The sequence below is a fragment of the Camelina sativa genome, chromosome 17 (genome assembly GCF_030686135.1).
Source record: "Camelina sativa cultivar CO46 ecotype springtype chromosome 17, ASM3068613v1".
Lineage (NCBI taxonomy): Eukaryota > Viridiplantae > Streptophyta > Magnoliopsida > Brassicales > Brassicaceae > Camelina > Camelina sativa.
In genome coordinates, this window is record NC_141896.1 from 16383540 (window position 1) to 16403432 (window position 19893).

Genomic DNA, 19893 nt, shown 5'->3' on the forward strand with positions numbered 1-19893 from the left:
TCTGTTTTGTTACATTTTTTCAGGTCCATCCATATGTAGCTACTGGGAACAAGAACTCAAAGTTTGGTATCAGGAACGAGAAGCTTCAATGGTTTCTGGATGAGGTGAAGGCACATCCCAAAGAGCTGAAGCTTGTTGGAGCTCATTGCCATTTAGGCTCTACCATTACGAAGGTATCTCCGATTATAGTTGCTTAAAGTTGTGTTTTGATGTAATCAGATGGAAATGGATTGCTCTCTATTTAATGCCCCCCTATGTTTGCGTTTGCTCCGTCTCTTAGATATCAACTCTTGAGCTTTACATATTTGCGTATGTTTTGTTTATTCCAGGTGGATATATTCAGAGATGCTGCAGTTCTCATGGTGGAATACATTGATGAGATCCGGCGTCAAGGTTTTGAAGTCAGTTACTTGAACATTGGTGGTGGTTTAGGGATAGATTATTACCATGCTGGCGCTGTCCTACCTAAACCCATGGATCTCATCAACACCGTAAGAGCAGCATCTCAAAACTGTTCCCTTCATTTGCTCTTAGAAAGTACTGTAATTGGTAGAATCTTTATAATCCTTGATGTGTTTCAGGTAAGAGAGCTTGTTCTCTCACGAGACCTGAATTTGATAATCGAGCCAGGGAGGTCGCTAATTGCAAACACGTGCTGTTTCGTCAACCATGTAACCGGTGTGAAAACGAATGGAACTAAAAACTTCATAGTGATTGATGGAAGTATGGCTGAGCTTATCCGTCCCAGTCTTTATGATGCTTATCAGGTAAAAACCGATGTGATTCTCACAACAGCTCTCACCAGCTTATGCCATATGCAGATTTTGTTTCCTTGGAGTTATAGTAACATCCTCTTGTTCTTGTTTTTTATAATGCAAAAAGCACATTGAGTTGGTCTCTCCTACACCGCCTGAAGCAGAGATTACCAAATTCGACGTAGTGGGTCCTGTTTGTGAATCTGCTGATTTCTTGGGCAAAGACAGAGAGCTTCCTACTCCTCCACAGGTATGATAAGGATCTGATTCTGTTTGGCCGCTCAAGTAAAATGTGGAATCTAATGAGTTAGAAACAGGGAGCTGGTCTGGTGGTTCATGACGCTGGTGCATACTGTATGAGCATGGCTTCCACTTACAATCTCAAGATGCGTCCTCCGGAATACTGGGTACCAACACATTTTCGTGTTCTTTTTGTTTTCTAGAGAAATCACAGGAGAACCGAAAGAAATTTTGTAACTTGTGTTCTTAAATTTGTGTTGTTTTTGTTTTGGCAGGTTGAAGAAGATGGGTCGATCACTAAGATAAGGCATGCTGAGACATTCGATGACCATTTGCGTTTCTTTGAAGGTCTATGAACACTGGGAATTATTTACTCAGCATTGCTGCTTTTTAGTTGAATTGTATGATTGAGTATTCAGAATCAGAGCCATAATGCTATTGCTGTTTTAGATTTGTCACACTTTGTGCTTTTGATTCGAAGTACTCAATAAGTGATCATATGAATAAGAAAAAGGTGACAAGTGAAGACAGAAAAGAAAAGGTGAATTTGTGGGTTATGCTTACTACTACAAGTCAAAAAGTTGTCCATTGTCCAAACACACAAAAGACTTGAGAAACTAACGTAATGCCAAAAGCTGTTTCATTTGGTTTGTAAGGTTGAGGAGAACATTGGTGCTACTAAGCTAGTAAAAATTAATTAGATTTCAATAGATAATTTTGGAGTAAAATGTTCTTCTGTTCTAAGTAACCATTCATATCACAAACCTAATTATAATTTATTTACAGCACCAAACATTAAAAATGAACAAAAAAAAAACTACACAACAACACATAATAGATTTACTCCTTTTTGGTCTTAATTCTGAGTTTGATTGGTCAGATGGGCTTTCTCTTTTTCTTTCAATTTATTTTAGTTAAATTCGGTTGACATGGTAAGTCCTCGAATTAAAATTACGGTTTAAGATTGTTACGGCTCCTCCGTCAAATCTCTTTGAAATCTGTCAAATCTCTCTGAAGTGGACATTTTCCTGATTTGATTAGGCGCTCAGTGATTCACAATTCCACATCACAACAAGTGTAGAAAATGTCTAGAATTTTATTAATTCTATATCGAATATAAAAATAATCTGTATTCTAAAAATAAAAATATTTAATTAAAATTATTTAACTTTATTTTTTCACTAATAACATCATTTAATTTTTAAGTATAATATTACAATCTCAAATCTCAAAAAAATGTTAATCCTTGCTATAACATGAATCATAGTTTAGTAAATAACTATTTTGAATTATATAAAATATAAAGCCAATGACATTGATATTGAAGAACAGCATTAAACCTTCATGTATTGTGAAGGCTGCAGCAAATGCAACAAAAGAAAATGCAACTAACAGCGTTGCCACTACGAGAAGAGCGTTGGCCTGAATTTGATGTAATTATGATATGGAGTCGGTGACAAATCTGTAGTTATTGGTACCTTATGCAAACGATGCGGTGCGTAAGCATAGGTTGCTTATGCATTGGCGTGTTTCCGTTCGCATTTCGTCCATTTATCATTTTCTCCATTATTTAAGATCCAAATATGTAAGTAAAAGCTTTACTCCCATTTTCAGTAGCGATGTGAAGCACATTTTGACCAGCTTCGTTAATCAATTCTCTTGAATATGAGAAACATCTCAACAATCTATAATAGATTTTGATATGACCTCCTTTTACAGCCATGTGAATAGGAAAGAACCCATCATCATCCTCTATGTATACATATGACCTAGATTTTCTTAATAAATAACAAAATTCTTTGAAGTATCCTATGAATTATGCAAATGAAAGACATGTACTGTCATTTTTGTCTTTTAAGTGAGTAAGACTTTGATTCATACCAATAACAACATCAAGAATATATGGTGACAAACAAACAAGTGAAAAGATCAGTTAGTTAGCAAAAATAAGTAATGAAATGAATTTAGTGAACAATCAAATAGAAACAGCTAACCAGTAAGAAATATCAAGCAAGTGAAAGATTAGTTTAATTAGCAATATAAGTACTAAAATGAATTTAGTGAACAATCAAATAGAAACACTTAATTAGTAGGAAGTAACAAGCAAGTGAAATAGTAGTTAATTAGCAAAACATAAGCAATTCACCCAAAAAAAAAAAGCAAAACAGAAGCAAAAAAATGAATTTAGTAAATAATCAAATAGAATCACTTAACCAATAGGAATTAGCAAGTAAGTGCAACAATAATTAATTAGCGATTTTGGAGTAAAATGTTATTTTGTTCTAAGTAACCATTCATATCACAAACCTAATTATGTTTTAACTACAGCACCAAACATTAAAAAAAAAAAAAACTACACAACAACACATAATAATAGATAAACTCCTTTTGGTGTTTATTTTATTTTAACGAAAACTCCTTTTGGTCTTCTTACTTCTGTTTTTTTGGTCTTAATTCTGAGTTTGATTGGTCAGATGGGCTTATGCTTTGATTTCGGTTTATTTTGGTTAAAACTCCTTTTATGGTTTTATTTTGGTTAAATTCGGTTTATTTTGGTTAAATTCCTCGAATAAAAATTACGGTTTAAGATAGTTACGGCTCCTCCTCCGTCAAATCAAATCTCTCTGAAGTCCGATTAGATTTGGCGGTGAGTGATGAACGGCGCATCTCCGGCTCATTCGTTGGTATCGACGACCGCCGTAGCTGGTGGCGGTGGAAGCAGCGGCGCCACCGCTGGTCTAGACGATTTCCATTTTCCACCGGATATTCCCTCTATGCAAGACCGAAAAGACGAAGCTATGCGTGGTCAGTTCTTAATACTCTTTGCTCCCATTTTCATGCTTTCGCAAAATTAGGGTTTTATGTAAGAATCGCCAATGAAATTTCTCAGGTAATCAGAAATTTTTAAATGTCACATCTCCATTGTTAGGGTTCTTTGATGTTAGTAATTGTTTGTTTCAATTTTGCTAGGAATTGGGAGGTTGCAAAACTTTGAAAATTGCTATCTGGTAATCTCAATTTTTGGTAGTTGTTTGGGTGGATTGGATTGATATGCTGATTCGACTGTGACTTCATTTTGTATTGCTAGTTACTCAAAAAATGATTAGGGATTTGAGTAGAACAGGAGCTTGCTTGTTTGAGAAAGACTATCATGTTAATAGATTTGGGCTGTTTTTTTTTTTTGGTCATGGTGTGCAGTTTTGAAAGCTGATTTGATGGCTGAACTTGACAAAGAGGTTAAATCTTTGGAAGAAGATAGTTGGATGTTCGAAGGTCCTCGTTCTCGAATCCATCTTATCTCCAGAAGAGGTCTGTTTCTTCTTCTTCTTCTTCTTCATTCAATCCAGTTTTCGTGTATGGTAGTATGTTGTTACACATCGATCTTGGATATTAATGAATGTTAGCTCAAATAGGTCTTGAATACTTGATGACTACAATAGCCATTATTTTTTCTTTGAGTCCAGTGTTAATAGCAGTGATCTGATCATCCCATTGATTCAAAAATTTCATATATTGGCCATTCTCTAGATCAAGAAAAATCGATATGATGAGACGATATTGATGGAATCTGCGGGTTTCTTTCTTCTGTGTGTGTGTGTGTGTTTCTTCGTGTTTCATTATCACTAAGACAACTCTGCTAGCTGAATCATATTTGTGATAAAAATGGGTTTCTGATTAGGTAACTTTCTAAAGAAAGAAGGTGTAGCTGTGGCGAGATCAAGCATTATTCAGCTGCCTAGATGATCAGATTCAAGTAAGAAAAATTTCAGAAATGGTCGTAAGGTTATGGTGTTCGTCACACATGTCACTTTATTTCTATCCATTTTAAAGGGATAACATTAGCTTATTCCAATGTTGTTAATAATTGTTTACAAGTGATGAGTGTCTGTTACCACCAATATGAATGAGTACTTTAGAGTATCTGTATATCAATGTTCTCAAGAATCTAAATATCAAACTTTCATTTTTATGATATTATCAAGGACAGTTTTTAAGTTTGACATTTTTTTAGACAATATAATTGTTTTGAAACTAAGATATTATTCCTGAATTTACTACTACTTTTTAATTTGTTCATTTCAAGAAAATTAGATTATCCATCTTCCCAACTTGAACAAAAGATCCTTACTAGATGTATGGGTAAATCCCAAAACTTGTTACCTATTTTTATCAGAAGCAAAAATTGATCACCACCACCTGAAAACCACAAAATTCTTGAGTTTGTTAAAACTGACTGTGACAAGTGTCATACAAGTGGATCACATTTGCCACGTGTCATGTCCTTTTTAATGTGTAACCTAGGACTTGAACCACACACAAGTGCAAATAACCTAGTTAGATGACACTTGTTAGAGAGCGACGTCACCAAGAACCTCTCACACTCTCTATTCCGCCACCACTTTGCCACCGCAACACCATTGCCTTTTCCATCCCATCTCAATCGTCATCATCATCATCATCATCATCATCAAGCCCTGATTCCTCTCCGGTGGAAACCTTAAACGATCTCGAGAAACTCGCCGTTTTGGGACACGGAAGCGGTGGAACAGTCTACAAAACCCGTCACCGGAGAACCAAAACGCTCTATGCTTTAAAAGTCCTCAGGTCAAATCTTAACGCCACGACGATGAGAACAACCGCCGTCGAAGCTAACATCCTCAAACGTATCCAATCGAGTTTTGTCGTTAAATGCTACGCAGTTTTTGTCAATTCATCTGATCTCTGTTTCGTAATGGAGCTAATGGAGAAAGGATCTCTCCACGACGCGTTGCTTGCTCAACAAGTTTTTCCCGAGCCAATGATATCGGCGCTCGCTAACAGAATCCTCCAAGGGTTACGTTATCTGCAAGAAATGAGAATAGTTCATGGAGACATAAAGCCTTCAAATCTCCTTATTAACGAGAATGGAGAGGTAAAGATTGCGGATTTTGGTGCGAGCAGGATTGTAGCAGGAGGAGAGTATGGATCGAATGGGACATGTGCTTATATGAGTCCTGAACGTGTGGACCCAGAGAAATGGGGTTTTGGTGAAGTTGGATTTGCAGGAGATGTGTGGTCCTTAGGAGTTGTGGTTCTTGAGTGTTACCTTGGAAGATATCCATTGACCAAAGTTGGGGATAAACCGGATTGGGCGGCTTTGGTTTGCGCGATTTGTTGCAGTGAGAAGGTGGAGATTCCGGTGAGTGGTTCGCCGGAGTTTAGAGGTTTTGTTGGGAGATGTTTGGAGAAGGATTGGAGGAAGAGAGGCACTGTGGAAGAGCTTCTTCGTCATCCTTTTGTGATGAACAGATAGCACTAGTAGTCTCGGTTTTGGTTTTTAGGGTTGAGAAAAACAGATCCACAAATAAGAACCGAAACTTCTACTCCAGTTTGGTTTTAAACTTTTGGGTTTGGTTCGAGTTGAGTTTTGAATTTTTTTCGAAAATAAGATAACTAATCAATTTAGTTAGATTCATAAGATAAAAGACTTTTAAAAAATATATTTTCTTAGAAAATTTCTGTTTATTTGAAATAGTTCGGTTTAGTTTACACCAAACTTAGACTCGGTTCAATAAATTCAGCTAGATTTTTTTTTATTACTGTAAAGAAAAAGAAAATCCGGTTTCATTCGGGTTTAATAATGGCAAAAAGAGAACAAAATAGTTGACCTCAAAAGTTCACATTGCTCTTCTTCAAGAAAATAGGCTAAAAATTCAAGAAGAGATTGAAACATGACACATCTTGATTGTAATGTGTGGATTAAGAGTTGTAAGAAGCAGTAACGTTTATACAAGTTTGGAAAAGGCAAACGAAAAAAATGATCAGTGGATGAAATGTATATGCTGCTCTCAGACTGTGTTACCAGTTCAAAAGACTTTAAAGACTCCCCAAAATCAAGGATTTTGCCTGAATGAAATAAACATAATAAATAAGTAAGCAAATACTGTTTGAGTAATTAGAGTTTGTCTGATAGATTACTACTACTAAAGTTAATTTTAATTACCTTGAGGGATCTACAGTTTCAGGCGAGAGAAGACCCATCTGTTGAGTCAGATTATCCATATGTTGAGTTTTGTCCCATCCATTTTGTTTCTGCTCTGTCTCATTGTCCACTGGTGTGAAATCCATATTATCTGAGACCGTGCTTGACATCAATAAGTCTTCGAGTAGTGAGTAATCAACAGGCTCTATATCAGGGTCCATTGGAAAGTCGTCGATGTCAAAGGACAGAGAATCATCGATCAACAGATCTGGGTCAAGGAAAGGACTAGAATCTCCAATGTTTGGTTCCAAGAAATCCTCTGGAGGCTTCTCTGCGTTAATTTCTGGTAGCATATGAGAGAATTCGGGAAGAGTTAGACCATCAGGTGAAGGTATACAGTTCTCGGTTGCTTCTGGTTGTGCTGAAACATTTTCAGGAGTTGTTCCAATTGGTGATGATGGCTGTATATCAGAAGCTGTTGGCATTTCCTGAAGAGTTATACCCGATGCATGGTTTGTTGAAGTATCCATCTCTGTTCCCTCAGTAGTAGAAGTACCATTACCAAGAAGGAAACCATCATCCCCGGTTTTGTAAGGTTCCATCTTCATAAGCTGCTTAAACATTGCTTTGGCTTGCTCGTGCATTGGAGGTTGATACTTCACTATCTGTCCATCAGGAGAAGCAGAATCATTATTACCGACAATGCCGTCTCGCTTGAATCTCCGCTTCTTATTGGTATCACTGATGCGCCTACTACTCTCGTTTTGTTGATTCTGCTGTTGTAAGAATTGAGATAGAAAATGAGGGCTTTGTACTGCCTTTGCAAGGAATGACATTAACTGTTGTTGCCGATTCTCCATGCCCTGGAGACGCTGAACCATCGTTTGAAGTTGGTTATCAGTGGACTGTTGCTGCTGTCTTAATCTGACGAGTTCTTGCATAAGGACGTTCTTATCTCTTTTTAGCCTCTCAACTTCTTCTTCGAGACCAAATTTGCCAACTTCAACACATGCACTAACAGATGCGTTCTGTCCATTCGAGTGCTGAGATTGCTGATGTCCATGTCCCTGGGCAGATTTTCGCCTAGTTATTGTTTTTAGCAAGTGCTTCTGACCTCTTAAAAAACCTTCATTCGCAAATTCCCATCTATCTGGGTCAACCTTTCGGAAACCCTGTTTTTAGAAAAGGCACGCAAAATGTAATGAGAATGGATGCCACCGAGACAAATGAGAAAGAAGTTGCCCGACAGGGGAAACCTTAAAAGTGAAAATCTTAAAACTTCAACACAAATTCTAACTGCCAACTATTCACAGATTTTCAAACAGCCATTGACAGGAAGTAACTTATCAGTTGGCACATGCTACAGAGCAAATTTCAGTCAGAAGCCAAGTAAATGAAACAGACCAACGGTGGTTCAATCTAATATCGTGAACGGAAGAATCAGGAAAACTGCTAAATACATGTTCCTTTTGTGGGTCTTAATATCCAATAGCGATCATTAAAACTAAGAGAGTGTAAGGTCTCTATGATATACCAGTGTACTCTGTATGTCAGAATCTGCATGAAATAAACTAGTAAAGATCGAAATTCTCTTTCAAATAGTGTCCCAACATGTGTTACAAGGACACTAAGGAATAATAATATTCACGAATGTTGCAAATAGGAACTGTCTGCAGAGAAATCAAGCTTTCACCATCTTGCAGAAATATTACTAGCATCCTGCTCTAAACAATTATTCAGTACAAGCTCTACTCACGAAGACCTTATGTAAATCTACTTAGATAGGCAATACAATCTCCATCCAGCCTATATGAACAATATAATCAAAATCGAAGTGTACAGAGAAGATCTATGATTCCCGCAACTGACATACTAACCAAAAATGCAAAGTCCTACTGCACAAATATTGGCAACACCAAATACCCATATATCTACGATCTAGTTTCTACTCCAAGCCATAAAAGGCTCCATTAAACTTGACTCATTTAGAAGTTGCAACAAGATGATGATACATAGTAATACAGAGAGTCGATAACCTTGCAATCAGGTCATGATCAACATGAGACTTGCTCTCTTTTTCCATTTTTCTTCTTTCTTCATCTTTATAATGCTGAGAAAATTCAGGAAGGTTCATTACTATCTTAGACTATTGCTAAACCTGATTACATGGAGTCAGACAGACAGAAAACACATTAAAGGATGCATCTCTATCTCAGTTTCAAACTATCACAAGTCCAAGTTGAAACACTAATCCAATCACTCAGACCAGAAAAGAGACTTGATTCAGTTATTTTTATTTCCCCTAAAACTGTATCTAGTGTAAGCTCCATCAACGCCCTTACAAATCTTTTATATCAATACTAGATCAGGAATCTGCATTCCATGAGAATATGCTAGACTGATTTCAAACTTTCAATTGCAAAAACTGCATTTCCCATGCTGTGGTTTATGTCCTAACAGACAGCACCAATAGTTGATTCCTAATTGTTCCAACAAGAACGCTATTGAGAAACCCTTATCAGTATAGCTTATAGACGATGAAATGCAGTATATCATCTATTCAAATTCCAAAAAACCATAAGGTCCTAAACTAAACAATCACAATACACCAGTCTCAGTCTTGGATAAATCAACAGCAACGAATAAAGTAGGCTCTAAAAAGACATTACTCAGAAAGCTACCTATCCTTTCTATAGGCTAAAACCATTGTTCAACAAGCCAAAAACTCCTCTGCTCAGTAAGTTAGGATCAAGAATCTTCGTAGCAACAACATCAACTAAACCTAGTTCATAACGGTGCTACTATTTACTTCCAAAATTGAAACAAGTGAAGGGAAAGAGGGGAATTACATAAGTATTGAGCTGCCTGACGAAGCTGGAGAAGTTATTATGCTTAAAGTTCTTAGGAAGAAGATCTCTAGCGAACAGCGGTGGATCCCAAACGATAAAACTGTTGTTATTAGCACTCCACGACACAATCGAATCCGTAACGGGATCATCAACCATGTCATAGGTCTTGCTCAGGAACGGAGGAGGCGCGGTTGAACTTAGAATCACGGCAGGCTGTGGTTGAGGTAGAGGAGAAGGCTTAATCTCCATTGATTCGACAGTTTCAGATCCTCCTCCTCCTCCTCCACCGTCGCTGGTGGATACTTTGCTGTTCACACCACCCATCCATTCGGATTTGTTGTTTCTAGTCAAACAATAATGAGAATTTTGAGAAAACCTAGGGTTTTAGATTTGTGATTGGGGGGGGGGGGAGAGAGAACTCGGATTGAAGAGAGAATCTCAGAGACCAAAGACGACGAGAGAGAGAGAGAGAGAGAGATGGGCGGAGGAGAGAGAGAGAGAGATTAATCTGAGAGATCGACGGAGCAAAGGAGGAGAAAGAGACAGACAGAGACGACGGGAGACCCATGAAACTTACGAAATTACGCAAATAGACATTGCGCTTTTTGAGATTGGGATACGTGTCATTTTATGAGTGGTTGTTACGCTCTGAGTCTTTGCGCTGACACGAGGATCGATTTTTTTGTAAAAAAAGAAATATTATAATATTTAAAACTAATTTTAAATTTAATTAAAAATTAAGAGTTTTTTTCTGGAACAAAGTGGAAGGTTCTGTTGAAAAAAAAAAAAAAAAAACAAGTGGAATGGAAGGTCCTATCTGAAAATTTAAATGATTACAGTAAGTTTAAAGAGAAATTATTGAAAAACATAAAATTTTAACACAGATTAAGCTTTATCGGAAAAGGAAACAGAATTAGAAAAAGGAAATAACAAGCGTATTTCCTTTTGTGTTAGTGTCACCGACCGACTCACCGTAACATTATTATAAATAACCTTTGAACTTGATTGAAGAGCCTAGCTACTTCTACATACACAATTCTCTAGAACGATTAAACGCAGAAACACTCTTTTGAAGATGAGGAAACATCGTTACATGGTCAGAAACGTTGATGCAGTTCCGTCTCATACAAAAAACGGAATTGGTTTCCACTGCTTGTCTTCTATCTCCGATCGACATGTTCATCATGTAAAAGGTCGCTCCTCCCTTAGGCTCGAACTCGAAACGTTTTCGTAACCCACGAAAAGTTTCTTTTAAACCCTCGAAACCGTCTCGTACCCTGAAGGTGTGGCGATCTAAATCGGATCTGGTTCGTGAGAAACTGAATCGACAAGTAGAGTTTTTTGGTGGTTCTGTCACAATGGGTGCTGCTCCGTCACCGATACACGTGCCCATTCCAATTTTTTTGCGTCGGAGGAGCGGGAGGGTTATAGAGTCTACAAAGCTAACCCCCATGACTTGAATGAGAAGTCAAGAAAACGAGAATCTTTCAAGAGTTTTTTTTTTTTGTTTATTTTAGCCTTTTGTTCTGTGTTAGTGTAGACTCTGCATTGTAACTCAGTAGTTGATAATTGTAATAGATCCACAACTAGATAATGATTTCGCTTTCACTAATATTTTTTCTGGTAATGAAATTTTTTATGTTATTGTGTTACCTTTTTTTCAGCTTTTTGTGATCATCACTTAAGAAAAGCTTTAGAGTCAAAATAAACCCTAATTAGACAATCAAAGTTTGGGTTTGAATAATGAAAGTTTCTAATACCTCAACACTGGGACTGCCACTGCCACTTGGTTTCTTTCACCTCAAAGACTCATATCTATCTGACAAGCCTTGTGGTTCAACCAGTAGCGTAATGAAACATTCATATAATAACACTAGCTAGAGAATTAACAACAATCACAATTAGGAGTAGAGAGAAGATTGAAAAAAGGTTTGGTCTAAAACAGAGACATCCATGTCAGAACCTGTTGACCAAACATCTCTTCTCTCATAAAATATCTGCGGCTTCAAGCTTCAACTCTTTCTTTATCTTCAACATCATGACTGTAGTAATTTCAATGTTTTAACAGTTTTATCGAGATATCTATACCCGAAACTACATAAAAGACCTTCAGCTTATTTGTGACTGTTCATTTCACCTGAAGTCTTCATGTCATCTACAAACGAAACAATCCCATGATCGTTTTGAATGGCCAAAGAGCTTCCATTAGTTATTCGGTGAGTGAAATTTGAAAGCACTTCTTCACCTGGAAAGATCATAAACTTGAAAATTGGTTCTTGTTGAAGAACAGAGCTTCTTGATCCAATTTCAAACAGTTCAAGAAATTGAATTTGACATTTGAGACAATGTCTGCTCCCATTGGACGTGACCATGCCAACTACTAGCTTCAGTCAACCCCCTGCAATATGTAAAATCAACATCCTCAAGATGTTTCAGTTTAGAAATGGTTAAGGATACATGTTTTAACTTGTTGCATTCCTTTATATATAGGAATTCAATACTAGCGAAGTTCTCAATCCACCAAGGAACTTCTTCGATCCTTGTTTGTTTTAGACTTTTAGTGGAGTTCTAAGGTGTTATTTGAGACATCAGGAAAGCTCCTCAATCGCAAGCATCCGCTTAGATTAAGGTTGATGCCCAGTACAAGAATGAGGTTCAGATTCCCTGTATAGTAAGGAAGAAGCTCCACCAAAGATAGGATTTCTGAAAGAACCAATGTCTGACTTCAATTTGGTCTTCAAAGAAAGAGACAACATTGCTCACGAAGGGAGACAACATGGTCACCAATGGCCTAAGTGGTTGAAAATGTAATCAAAACCAAATTTAGAGATATTAAACTATTTTCTGAAACTTCCCATTTGGAGACTCTTTCCCAAAGTTACCTGTAAGCTTATCTAGACTGGATGAATTATCTATGAGTTGTTTGCCAACACAAGTTAGTGAATCAATTAGTCAAAGACGTTGGTATTTCCTGACTCTATGCAATAAGTTACACCCTACATTAGTTTCCCCTATACCCATTGCATATAAATAATGGCAAGTTGTAATGATGATCATGGAGACAACATTGGTTCAACATCACCATTTTAATTTACAGGTCGACGAAACAGATCAGAAAAGGAGAGAGTTAAGGTATACGAAGTGACATACCGAGAACATATATAGCAGTCCAGGAGATGATTTCTCTCAGACACTTATCACCTGCATCTACGTTATTGTTGGCTTCAAAGGGGTTTTAAATTTTGTTTAAGAACATTTATATCTTCAAAAAATCAACCAAACCCATCAACGCTTTTATTGGACCATAAGCAAATGAGAAGACACAACAATGACAGATAAATAATATATATTGAAACCGCACTCGAAGAATAAATCAAACTGATCAATGTTTCTTTGGAACATAAAACAAACGACAACCTCTGGAAAAGAAAAGAAAAAAACAGAATCTGAGTTTGATCTTTACAGACATGCATGCCTTTACCCATCTGTGTGTTGCTTGCAACCCTTGGTCCATAATGCTGAACAGATTTCTTCACCACTTTCTTGCAAAGATAACAGAAATGAGCTTGACATGCCCAGCAAAACAAGTGATTGTTGTTTCCAGCCTACACAATAACCAACTCAAGAATCATCTCATGAACCCCCAAAACCCCATAATTCACTGGCTTGATTAAAACCAAATTAGCTTTTACCTTTGCATTGAACTGGCGGCAATTAGGACACAGCTGGCCGCGCTGTGGAAACTGACCGTTTTCTGCAAACATTTGAGCTTGAATTTGTCCAAGGACTTGTCGCTCATTCATCCTCTCATTCCATTCTTGGATCGCCTCTTGTGGGAATAGATCACATGTCCCCTCGCTTTTACCAAAGAAGACAAGGTTTATTTAGTTCCAAGATATATACATAACATATGTATGCATCTATTCTTTTATATATGTAACATCACTAACCTGAAATGTTCATAACCACTGATAGCTTTGTTGCAACGGTAACAAAGTATTGGCCACAGTTATTGCAGACCATTTTGTTGCAACCTCCGGTTCTTGAGATGGCTATTTTGCAAGATGGGCATTGTTTAGCGCTTTTCATTATCACCTTCACACTCATAATTTCATTGATCATTTCTTTTTCTTTCCGCCTTTGTTCCTCTCCAAGACGAGAAGAACTCTGACGCTCCTGCATAAGATTTACATGTAAGAAAAAGTCATCTGTCTAAAGATCTTTAGGGATATAATAAACAGAATTGTAGTGATTGATCAAAGGCACAATAAAGATACCTGCAAGATTTGAAGCCTAAGCTCCGGGCTCATGCAAGCCACACCCACATGTCTCTTTTCTTTACAAAGTGTACAGAAACTGAAGTGGCACTTGAAGCATAAAGCAAGCTGCTCCTCATCCTCTATGCAAGGGGTTTCACATCTAGGACAGTAAGCGACGTCAGTCATGGCTTCCAATGTTTTCTGCAACATAAGAGTTTCCCAGCGTTCATACGCTTCATCGCCCAACAATCTCTTCAATATACCTGGCGGAACAACTTCTCCACATTTCGAGTCCGGACACTTAAGCTTGTTAACTGTGCCTTCAGAGACATGTATGTCTGTGTAGGTCTTCATACATTTCAAACAAAAGAAATGCTCGCATGGTAACTTAACAAAGTCAATACCTGTCCAAGGAGTAAAAAAATAATATGGAGAAACAAGTGTAAGCAGCTTGAACCAACCCACATCACTAAAAGCAAACAGCTATGAAGAAAGGACACGTTTTACCTGCAGATTCAGAGAAACATATACAACACTCATGCAAGCTCTGAAGGAAACTATCATGACGTTTCTCATCGTCATAACTCCTAATATAAGGAATATCTGAATCCGGAGAACGACTTCCAGACACAGCACGCTTATCTCTAGAACATGTAACCCCATAAGGACCAAGAACAACCTCATCATCAAATCCGAGATGAGAAATCGACGAGTTCTGTAACCAGTCCATCCATTGGTACAAGACTTCTTGCCCTGGCTGTTCACTCCATATAGAGTCCAGCATTGAGCAGAGACTTGAAATCTTATCAGGGTTCATCCACTGAACACTTATTAAGAAATAAGGCGGTAAGTGGCTCGGATAAGCACTTGGTAACAAACATGTCAACACAATCGGCGGAAGATGCTGTGCCTTGAAAGAGTACAAGAAATCCTCTGGCTCCTTACTTGAATCAGCTTGTAAGTTAAGCTTCGTAGAGATGGTATATTCATTAGTAGCTTCAACGTTTACATGAACCTGCAAAAACCAATCATTAGAAGATATTGTTATGTCACATTTATCTCTATATGAACCTGCAAGTACAAAGCTTATCTCTGACCTGAAAGTATCGCATATCTTTATGCCGATCAAAGATGAACATGTTTCCTCCATAGATGTACCCCAATGCCAAAAGCTGCAAGATTTCAATACAAATCAGTAACCCCCAATGAACAATCTAAACCACAGCATAACTTTTATAATCAAGCCTAAACAGCACAAAGGTCAAAACTTTATACCTCATCTTCCTGTAATTGATCATTCATCTTTAGTTGATCCTCTGTTAGCTCTGGCTCACTGACGCTAGATCTCAAATCATTCAGAATAGTCAACATAATGTCTCCATTCGTCTCATACTCATTAGCATTAGTACCAGCATCAGCAAGTTCTTCACTTTCACCTCTATTCACATCTGATTCCTCAGAATTCGAATGATCAACAGAACTGAGATGAACCTTCTCGTCCGTAATCGAATTCGGGTTCTGTTTCACCTTTAAGCTACTCAAATCATCAGCCAAGCAATCTACAACATCGGATTCAGTAAAATTCACCTCAACGGGACGAGGTTTTGAATTTGATACACGGCCGCGCCGACTCCTAGGGCTCCGGTAAGGTTTCGAAGGTTTTGTTAATGGCTGAGAAGTAGACGGAGAAGCAGCTGTAGACGACCGATCCGTGGAGGTCGTGTCTTCTTGCTTATGGTCCAATTCTGATTGATCTTTTACTGGATTCGCATTCCCACCACCACGACGGACGTAACGGCGGTCGTGATTTCTACCACCACTGCCTCCGTGTGCCCGTCTCATGATGGTGATGGCGGTCTCGTAGCGCAATTGGGTTTTTGATGACGTAGTTTAGTTTGGGGTTTTCTTTAGTAGACGATCGTGTCCGAAAGGTTTTCAATTTCCATGTTTAAAAAACATAGAATTTATGTTTATACCAATATACATACCAATATCTATACTATTAAAGCAGAAGTACTCTCTATAGTAAAAATGGACCATGACTTGGTTTTGGTAGGTTTTTCATTAAAAATGATTAGAGAATCACAAAATTTAATCTAATTAACCTATAGTTTCGATTTTGACAAATGACGAAAATGCCCTCGGTCGATTACTTTAAAAAAAACGGTCGGACGCGGATCCTTAAAAAAACCGACAATAGAAGGAAAATAACCACCGGATCTGTTTGTGTTCGAGAATAATATTTTTCGGATCCAGTTTATTATTTAATTCAAGATTAGTTAATTAAGATCCCAACAAACCCATTCGTTATAGGCAAACACTCTAATTTCATAAATTTTAATACCGAAGAATTTGAATATTTACTTAATTACCGAAACATATCATAACAAATATTAATTTAAAGGAAATTTTTCTGATTCAGTTAAAATCTTATAAAACGAATATTCAAGTTACCATATTTTGTTTAATTCCTTGATTTCCGATGTTACAATTATGAACTAATCTTTTACGATCAAATTTTCAAAGGAATATTCGTTTATCAGTTGTAACGAATCAAGCAAGTAAATATATTTTGCGTATATTCCTGATATCAAATCTTAACTTATAAGTGATAACCTAAATCAATGAATTATAACTATAAATATATTGAGAACTTTCTATTGGATTATTATACTAAAATAACGATTTTTACTTCGTTACACAAAATGATGGCTCTACCCCTATCTTACACTCCTTTGAAAGACCTAAAACCATACAAAAACGCTTGGCGTATTCAAGTCAAAATTCTCCACAGTTGGAAAATGAATACCGCTAAACTTGGTGAATCACTCGAACTAATTCTCGCTGACGAAACAGTATGTATTTTAAGTATAGATTTATTATTCTTTTGCTAATATATTAATATCAATTCATTCTAAGAGTATTTTTTTTGTTTTATATAGGGTGACAAAATAGGAGCTTCTATCAGAAAGGATCATATCAAAAAGTTTGAATCTGAATTGAAGCCTGGATCTTGGAAAGTTATATCAACTTTTGGTTTGAATTTCTGTACATCCTACTTGCGTCCTTCTCTTATTAAGTATAAGATTAGTACCAGATATGGTACCCACAATTATTCCTTCTGAAAATGTATCTGATGATCATTACCTATCATTCACATCGTTTGATAGTATACTTGCTGGAAATCTTGACAAAAATCTCCTGCTAGGTAATTTCATAATACATATATTTTGTTACTAATTTACAAAGATGATTTTATTAATAGTTGTATTATTTATATTTACAGACGTTATTGGTCAAGTAGTCAGTTCTGGAGGTTTAGAAGAAATCACAAGTCGTAACAACATTACCATGAAGAAAATTGAGTTTGAGATAAGAGACACTGAGTAATATTATAAATCTAAATATATATTTTTAGATTTTTTTTGTTCATAACAAAAATAATATATATATTTTCATGCTTATACATTATACTATTAAAAATCTATTTTATATAGATTTTCATGCTTATATGTTATACTATTTTAATATAATCTATGTCTGTTAAAATTCTTATTTAGGGATAAACGATTATCATGTACTCTATGGGAAACCTACGCTGAAGCTTTAGATCGTGCTATCAATGATTCAAGTGATGGAATGGTTATGTGTTTCCTACGCTTTGTTAAACAAAACAGCTATAAAGGTAACAGTACGCATAATATTTATACATTTAATTTCTAGGGCACAAAATATTTATCAAAAGTATTTTTAGAAAACATTTAACTACTGTATCATATTTATATTTCATTTCAGAAAAACGATACATTGAGAATGCTTTCGATTCTTCTATCTTGATGATCAATCCTCAGTTACCAGAGATGGAGGCTTTTCAGAACATGTAAATTCAAATAGCTATGAAATTATTAATCAACAATATGTTTCATTATGATTTACTATTCCTCTTTTTCATTTTAGTCTTCCTGCGGATCAATTGGCTTTAACAATTACCAATTCTGGTGGAAAGAGAGTTTATAACCCGTCTGGCTCCAAGAGTGGTCTTGACTTTCCTTTGCAAATGATTGCTGACGTACTTGCTGAAACAGAGGTATTTTACATTTATTAATAGTCTAACAATATATTAACATAATCTATTTTGGAAAATGTATGAGTTATAAGCTTAAGGATGTAATATTATTTTGATAGGTAGGAAAATGTAGAATCGCATGTACTATTTCAGCAATCGATACAGATTGGGGTTGGTTCTACATTAGCTGTCGAAAGTGTAATAAGAAGGTTGATAAAGAGGACCTGTCAATTAAAGTGGAAGATGTTAAGAAACCAAGCAAACCAAGGTGGAGGTGTGAAACCTGTAACGAGTGGGCCACGTTGATTGAGCCTAAGTAAGTCTTCTAATTATTTGTCATATATTTTGAAATATGAATATTTGTTGGTTTATCTATTAGATGATTAATTCCTCTTTAGGTACAAATTACATGTCCACGTTTGGGACAAGAGTGGTGAAACCAAAATTTTCATGTTTGATAGTTGGGCATCAAAAATTGTTGGTGTTTCCGCAGCTGAAATCCTAAATGGTTCATTTGAAGAGGTATATTTTTAAATTCCTTGGTTAGATTTTTAACAAAATATGGAATCATTCACAATATCGAATATGCAGATTACGGATCCTACTTTGATCCCTGATCAGATTAAGGCTGTGTGTGGGAAGACCTTTCAATTTCTGATATGTATTGGTGGGGACAATCTTTCTGGTGCTAATGATAGTTACAAGGTTGCTAATGTCTGGGAAGGCAATAAATTCATGGAAATTAGTAATGAAGCATCTGAAAATACTATTGACAGAATTAGTCTCACCTCTGAACAGGTTTGCCTTTTTTTATTAAATATAGTTTCTATATATCTATATAGTGCTATCAGAAACATCTAATGTATATACTTTTTTACGTGCAGGCATCACTGATGATTACTAATGGCACTGAGCCTTATGAAACTGATCATTCTTCCAGTTCAACTCCTTCGTCGAAGCGCAAAACAGAAGCCACAGACCCAAACATTGATCAATCATCTACAAGCAAGAAAAAATGTTCCGATCAGTCTACTGATTTCACCGAAGATAAAGGAGATTATCCTACCAAGGATTTGAATGAAGTCATTAGCTGTGAAGATGTTGATCACGGAAAAACATAGTCCTACTCCACGTTTGGTTTCCAATTATTTTCACATTTTTCCTTTGAACAATAAAAAACATTTTTAAATGCTTATTTTAAAACTTTGTTGGTTATTTATTTGGTTCAGTTTTTAATATTATTTTGCTTTGGTTATTTATATGGTATTTTTATTGTTTATAATTTATTTGTTCAAAACTTAATTTATTTTACTAGATATTTGACTGTTTAGTTTTTTTCTATACTTTAGAATATTGTACTCAATTATTTAATTTAGAAATCTTCAATATAGTAAAATAAGGATCTCTTTCAACAGAGACATTGATGATGAATTAGACTTCTAAGAATCATAGTTTCAATGGAGTATATGATGATGAAATCTACTTTGAAGTAGCATCAGTTTCATCATGTATCCATAAATGTAAAAGAAATTTATACTGATTCTAATTTTTATTGCAGTACATGCGATTAGTAAAAACTGCAATTCAAGCAGACTGTCTAATTAGTATTAGTACAATATAAATATGAATTAATCTATTACAATGTATAGTTTCGATCAAATTTAACCATTGCATGTATGGATTATACACCAAACATAAATTTTTTGTTATTTTCAAAGTCTTCGCCTTGATTACTTCAATTTCGAACTGACAAAAAAAAAAC

General features: G+C 36.1%; 6 protein-coding genes and 1 pseudogene across 9 annotated transcripts in view; 5 read left to right on the top strand and 2 right to left on the bottom strand.

The window, feature by feature from the left end:
• The window catches only part of LOC147923872 (diaminopimelate decarboxylase 2, chloroplastic-like), a 4247-nt gene extending 2712 nt beyond the window's left edge, over positions 1 to 1535 (top strand). The window contains exons 4-9 of the mRNA XM_087496556.1: positions 24 to 173; positions 330 to 491; positions 582 to 767; positions 883 to 1005; positions 1073 to 1162; positions 1271 to 1535. Of these exons, the coding sequence (XP_087352682.1) occupies positions 24 to 173; positions 330 to 491; positions 582 to 767; positions 883 to 1005; positions 1073 to 1162; positions 1271 to 1351 (792 nt within the window). The 3' untranslated portion in view covers positions 1352 to 1535. The remainder of the gene's footprint in view (positions 1 to 23; positions 174 to 329; positions 492 to 581; positions 768 to 882; positions 1006 to 1072; positions 1163 to 1270) is intronic.
• A 2050-nt stretch (positions 1536 to 3585) lies between these two features.
• Positions 3586 to 4990, top strand: LOC104757599 (protein SAMBA). Its single transcript, XM_010480352.3, has 3 exons — positions 3586 to 3800; positions 4194 to 4304; positions 4675 to 4990. Exons 1-3 carry the CDS (start codon positions 3650 to 3652, stop codon positions 4737 to 4739), a joined length of 327 nt encoding a protein of 108 aa, XP_010478654.1. The 5' UTR covers positions 3586 to 3649; the 3' UTR covers positions 4740 to 4990.
• Positions 4991 to 5201: 211 nt separating this feature from the next.
• LOC104757600 (mitogen-activated protein kinase kinase 10-like) lies at positions 5202 to 6444 on the top strand. The gene has a single exon (XM_010480353.3). The coding sequence runs from the start codon at positions 5335 to 5337 to the stop codon at positions 6286 to 6288; it is 954 nt and encodes a 317-aa protein (XP_010478655.2). The 5' UTR covers positions 5202 to 5334; the 3' UTR covers positions 6289 to 6444.
• Positions 6445 to 6638: 194 nt separating this feature from the next.
• On the bottom strand, positions 6639 to 10378 carry LOC147923873 (heat stress transcription factor A-1d). 3 transcript variants are annotated; one of them, XM_087497069.1, is made up of 4 exons: positions 9807 to 10332; positions 8994 to 9067; positions 6979 to 8129; positions 6639 to 6881 (listed from the first exon to the last, which is right to left on the bottom strand). In XM_087497069.1, the coding sequence occupies exons 3-4, from the start codon at positions 7896 to 7898 to the stop codon at positions 6869 to 6871; spliced, it is 933 nt and encodes a 310-aa protein (XP_087353195.1). In that variant the 5' UTR covers positions 7899 to 8129; positions 8994 to 9067; positions 9807 to 10332; the 3' UTR covers positions 6639 to 6868. The 3 variants fall into 3 exon arrangements, with proteins under 3 accessions (XP_087353195.1, XP_087353193.1, XP_087353194.1); XM_087497067.1 differs by lacking the exon at positions 8994 to 9067 and having other exon boundaries at positions 9807 to 10378; XM_087497068.1 differs by lacking the exons at positions 6639 to 6881; positions 8994 to 9067 and having other exon boundaries at positions 6885 to 8129; positions 9807 to 10378.
• A 2757-nt stretch (positions 10379 to 13135) lies between these two features.
• LOC147923874 (uncharacterized) lies at positions 13136 to 16015 on the bottom strand (annotated as a pseudogene). The gene is made up of 7 exons (XR_015587566.1): positions 15341 to 16015; positions 15163 to 15237; positions 14573 to 15080; positions 14084 to 14469; positions 13757 to 13982; positions 13499 to 13664; positions 13136 to 13411 (listed from the first exon to the last, which is right to left on the bottom strand). The product of XR_015587566.1 is annotated as an uncharacterized LOC147923874 (transcript).
• A 1149-nt stretch (positions 16016 to 17164) lies between these two features.
• Positions 17165 to 18170, top strand: LOC147923875 (uncharacterized). Its single transcript, XM_087496557.1, has 5 exons — positions 17165 to 17273; positions 17352 to 17451; positions 17626 to 17750; positions 17861 to 17945; positions 18023 to 18170. The coding sequence occupies exons 1-5, from the start codon at positions 17165 to 17167 to the stop codon at positions 18168 to 18170; spliced, it is 567 nt and encodes a 188-aa protein (XP_087352683.1).
• Positions 18171 to 18692: 522 nt separating this feature from the next.
• LOC147923876 (uncharacterized) lies at positions 18693 to 19252 on the top strand. The gene is made up of 2 exons (XM_087496558.1): positions 18693 to 18929; positions 19016 to 19252. The coding sequence occupies exons 1-2, from the start codon at positions 18693 to 18695 to the stop codon at positions 19250 to 19252; spliced, it is 474 nt and encodes a 157-aa protein (XP_087352684.1).
• Positions 19253 to 19893: the final 641 nt, after the last annotated feature.

Coding starts and splice junctions, on each gene's coding strand:
- LOC104757599 (XM_010480352.3), top strand. CDS start 3,650: ATGAACGGCGCATCTCCGGCTCATTCGTTGGTATCGACGACCGCCGTA. Junction 3,801..4,193: donor AAAAGACGAAGCTATGCGTG/GTCAGTTCTTAA, acceptor CATGGTGTGCAG/TTTTGAAAGCTGATTTGATG. Junction 4,305..4,674: donor CCATCTTATCTCCAGAAGAG/GTCTGTTTCTTC, acceptor GTTTCTGATTAG/GTAACTTTCTAAAGAAAGAA.
- LOC104757600 (XM_010480353.3), top strand. CDS start 5,335: ATGACACTTGTTAGAGAGCGACGTCACCAAGAACCTCTCACACTCTCT.
- LOC147923873 (XM_087497067.1), bottom strand. CDS start 10,130: ATGGGTGGTGTGAACAGCAAAGTATCCACCAGCGACGGTGGAGGAGGA. Junction 8,130..9,806: donor TCAGGCAGCTCAATACTTAT/GTAATTCCCCTC, acceptor TTCTAAAAACAG/GGTTTCCGAAAGGTTGACCC.
- LOC147923875 (XM_087496557.1), top strand. CDS start 17,165: ATGGTACCCACAATTATTCCTTCTGAAAATGTATCTGATGATCATTAC. Junction 17,274..17,351: donor TGACAAAAATCTCCTGCTAG/GTAATTTCATAA, acceptor TTATATTTACAG/ACGTTATTGGTCAAGTAGTC. Junction 17,452..17,625: donor TTTGAGATAAGAGACACTGA/GTAATATTATAA, acceptor ATTCTTATTTAG/GGATAAACGATTATCATGTA.
- LOC147923876 (XM_087496558.1), top strand. CDS start 18,693: ATGGAATCATTCACAATATCGAATATGCAGATTACGGATCCTACTTTG. Junction 18,930..19,015: donor TTAGTCTCACCTCTGAACAG/GTTTGCCTTTTT, acceptor TTTTACGTGCAG/GCATCACTGATGATTACTAA.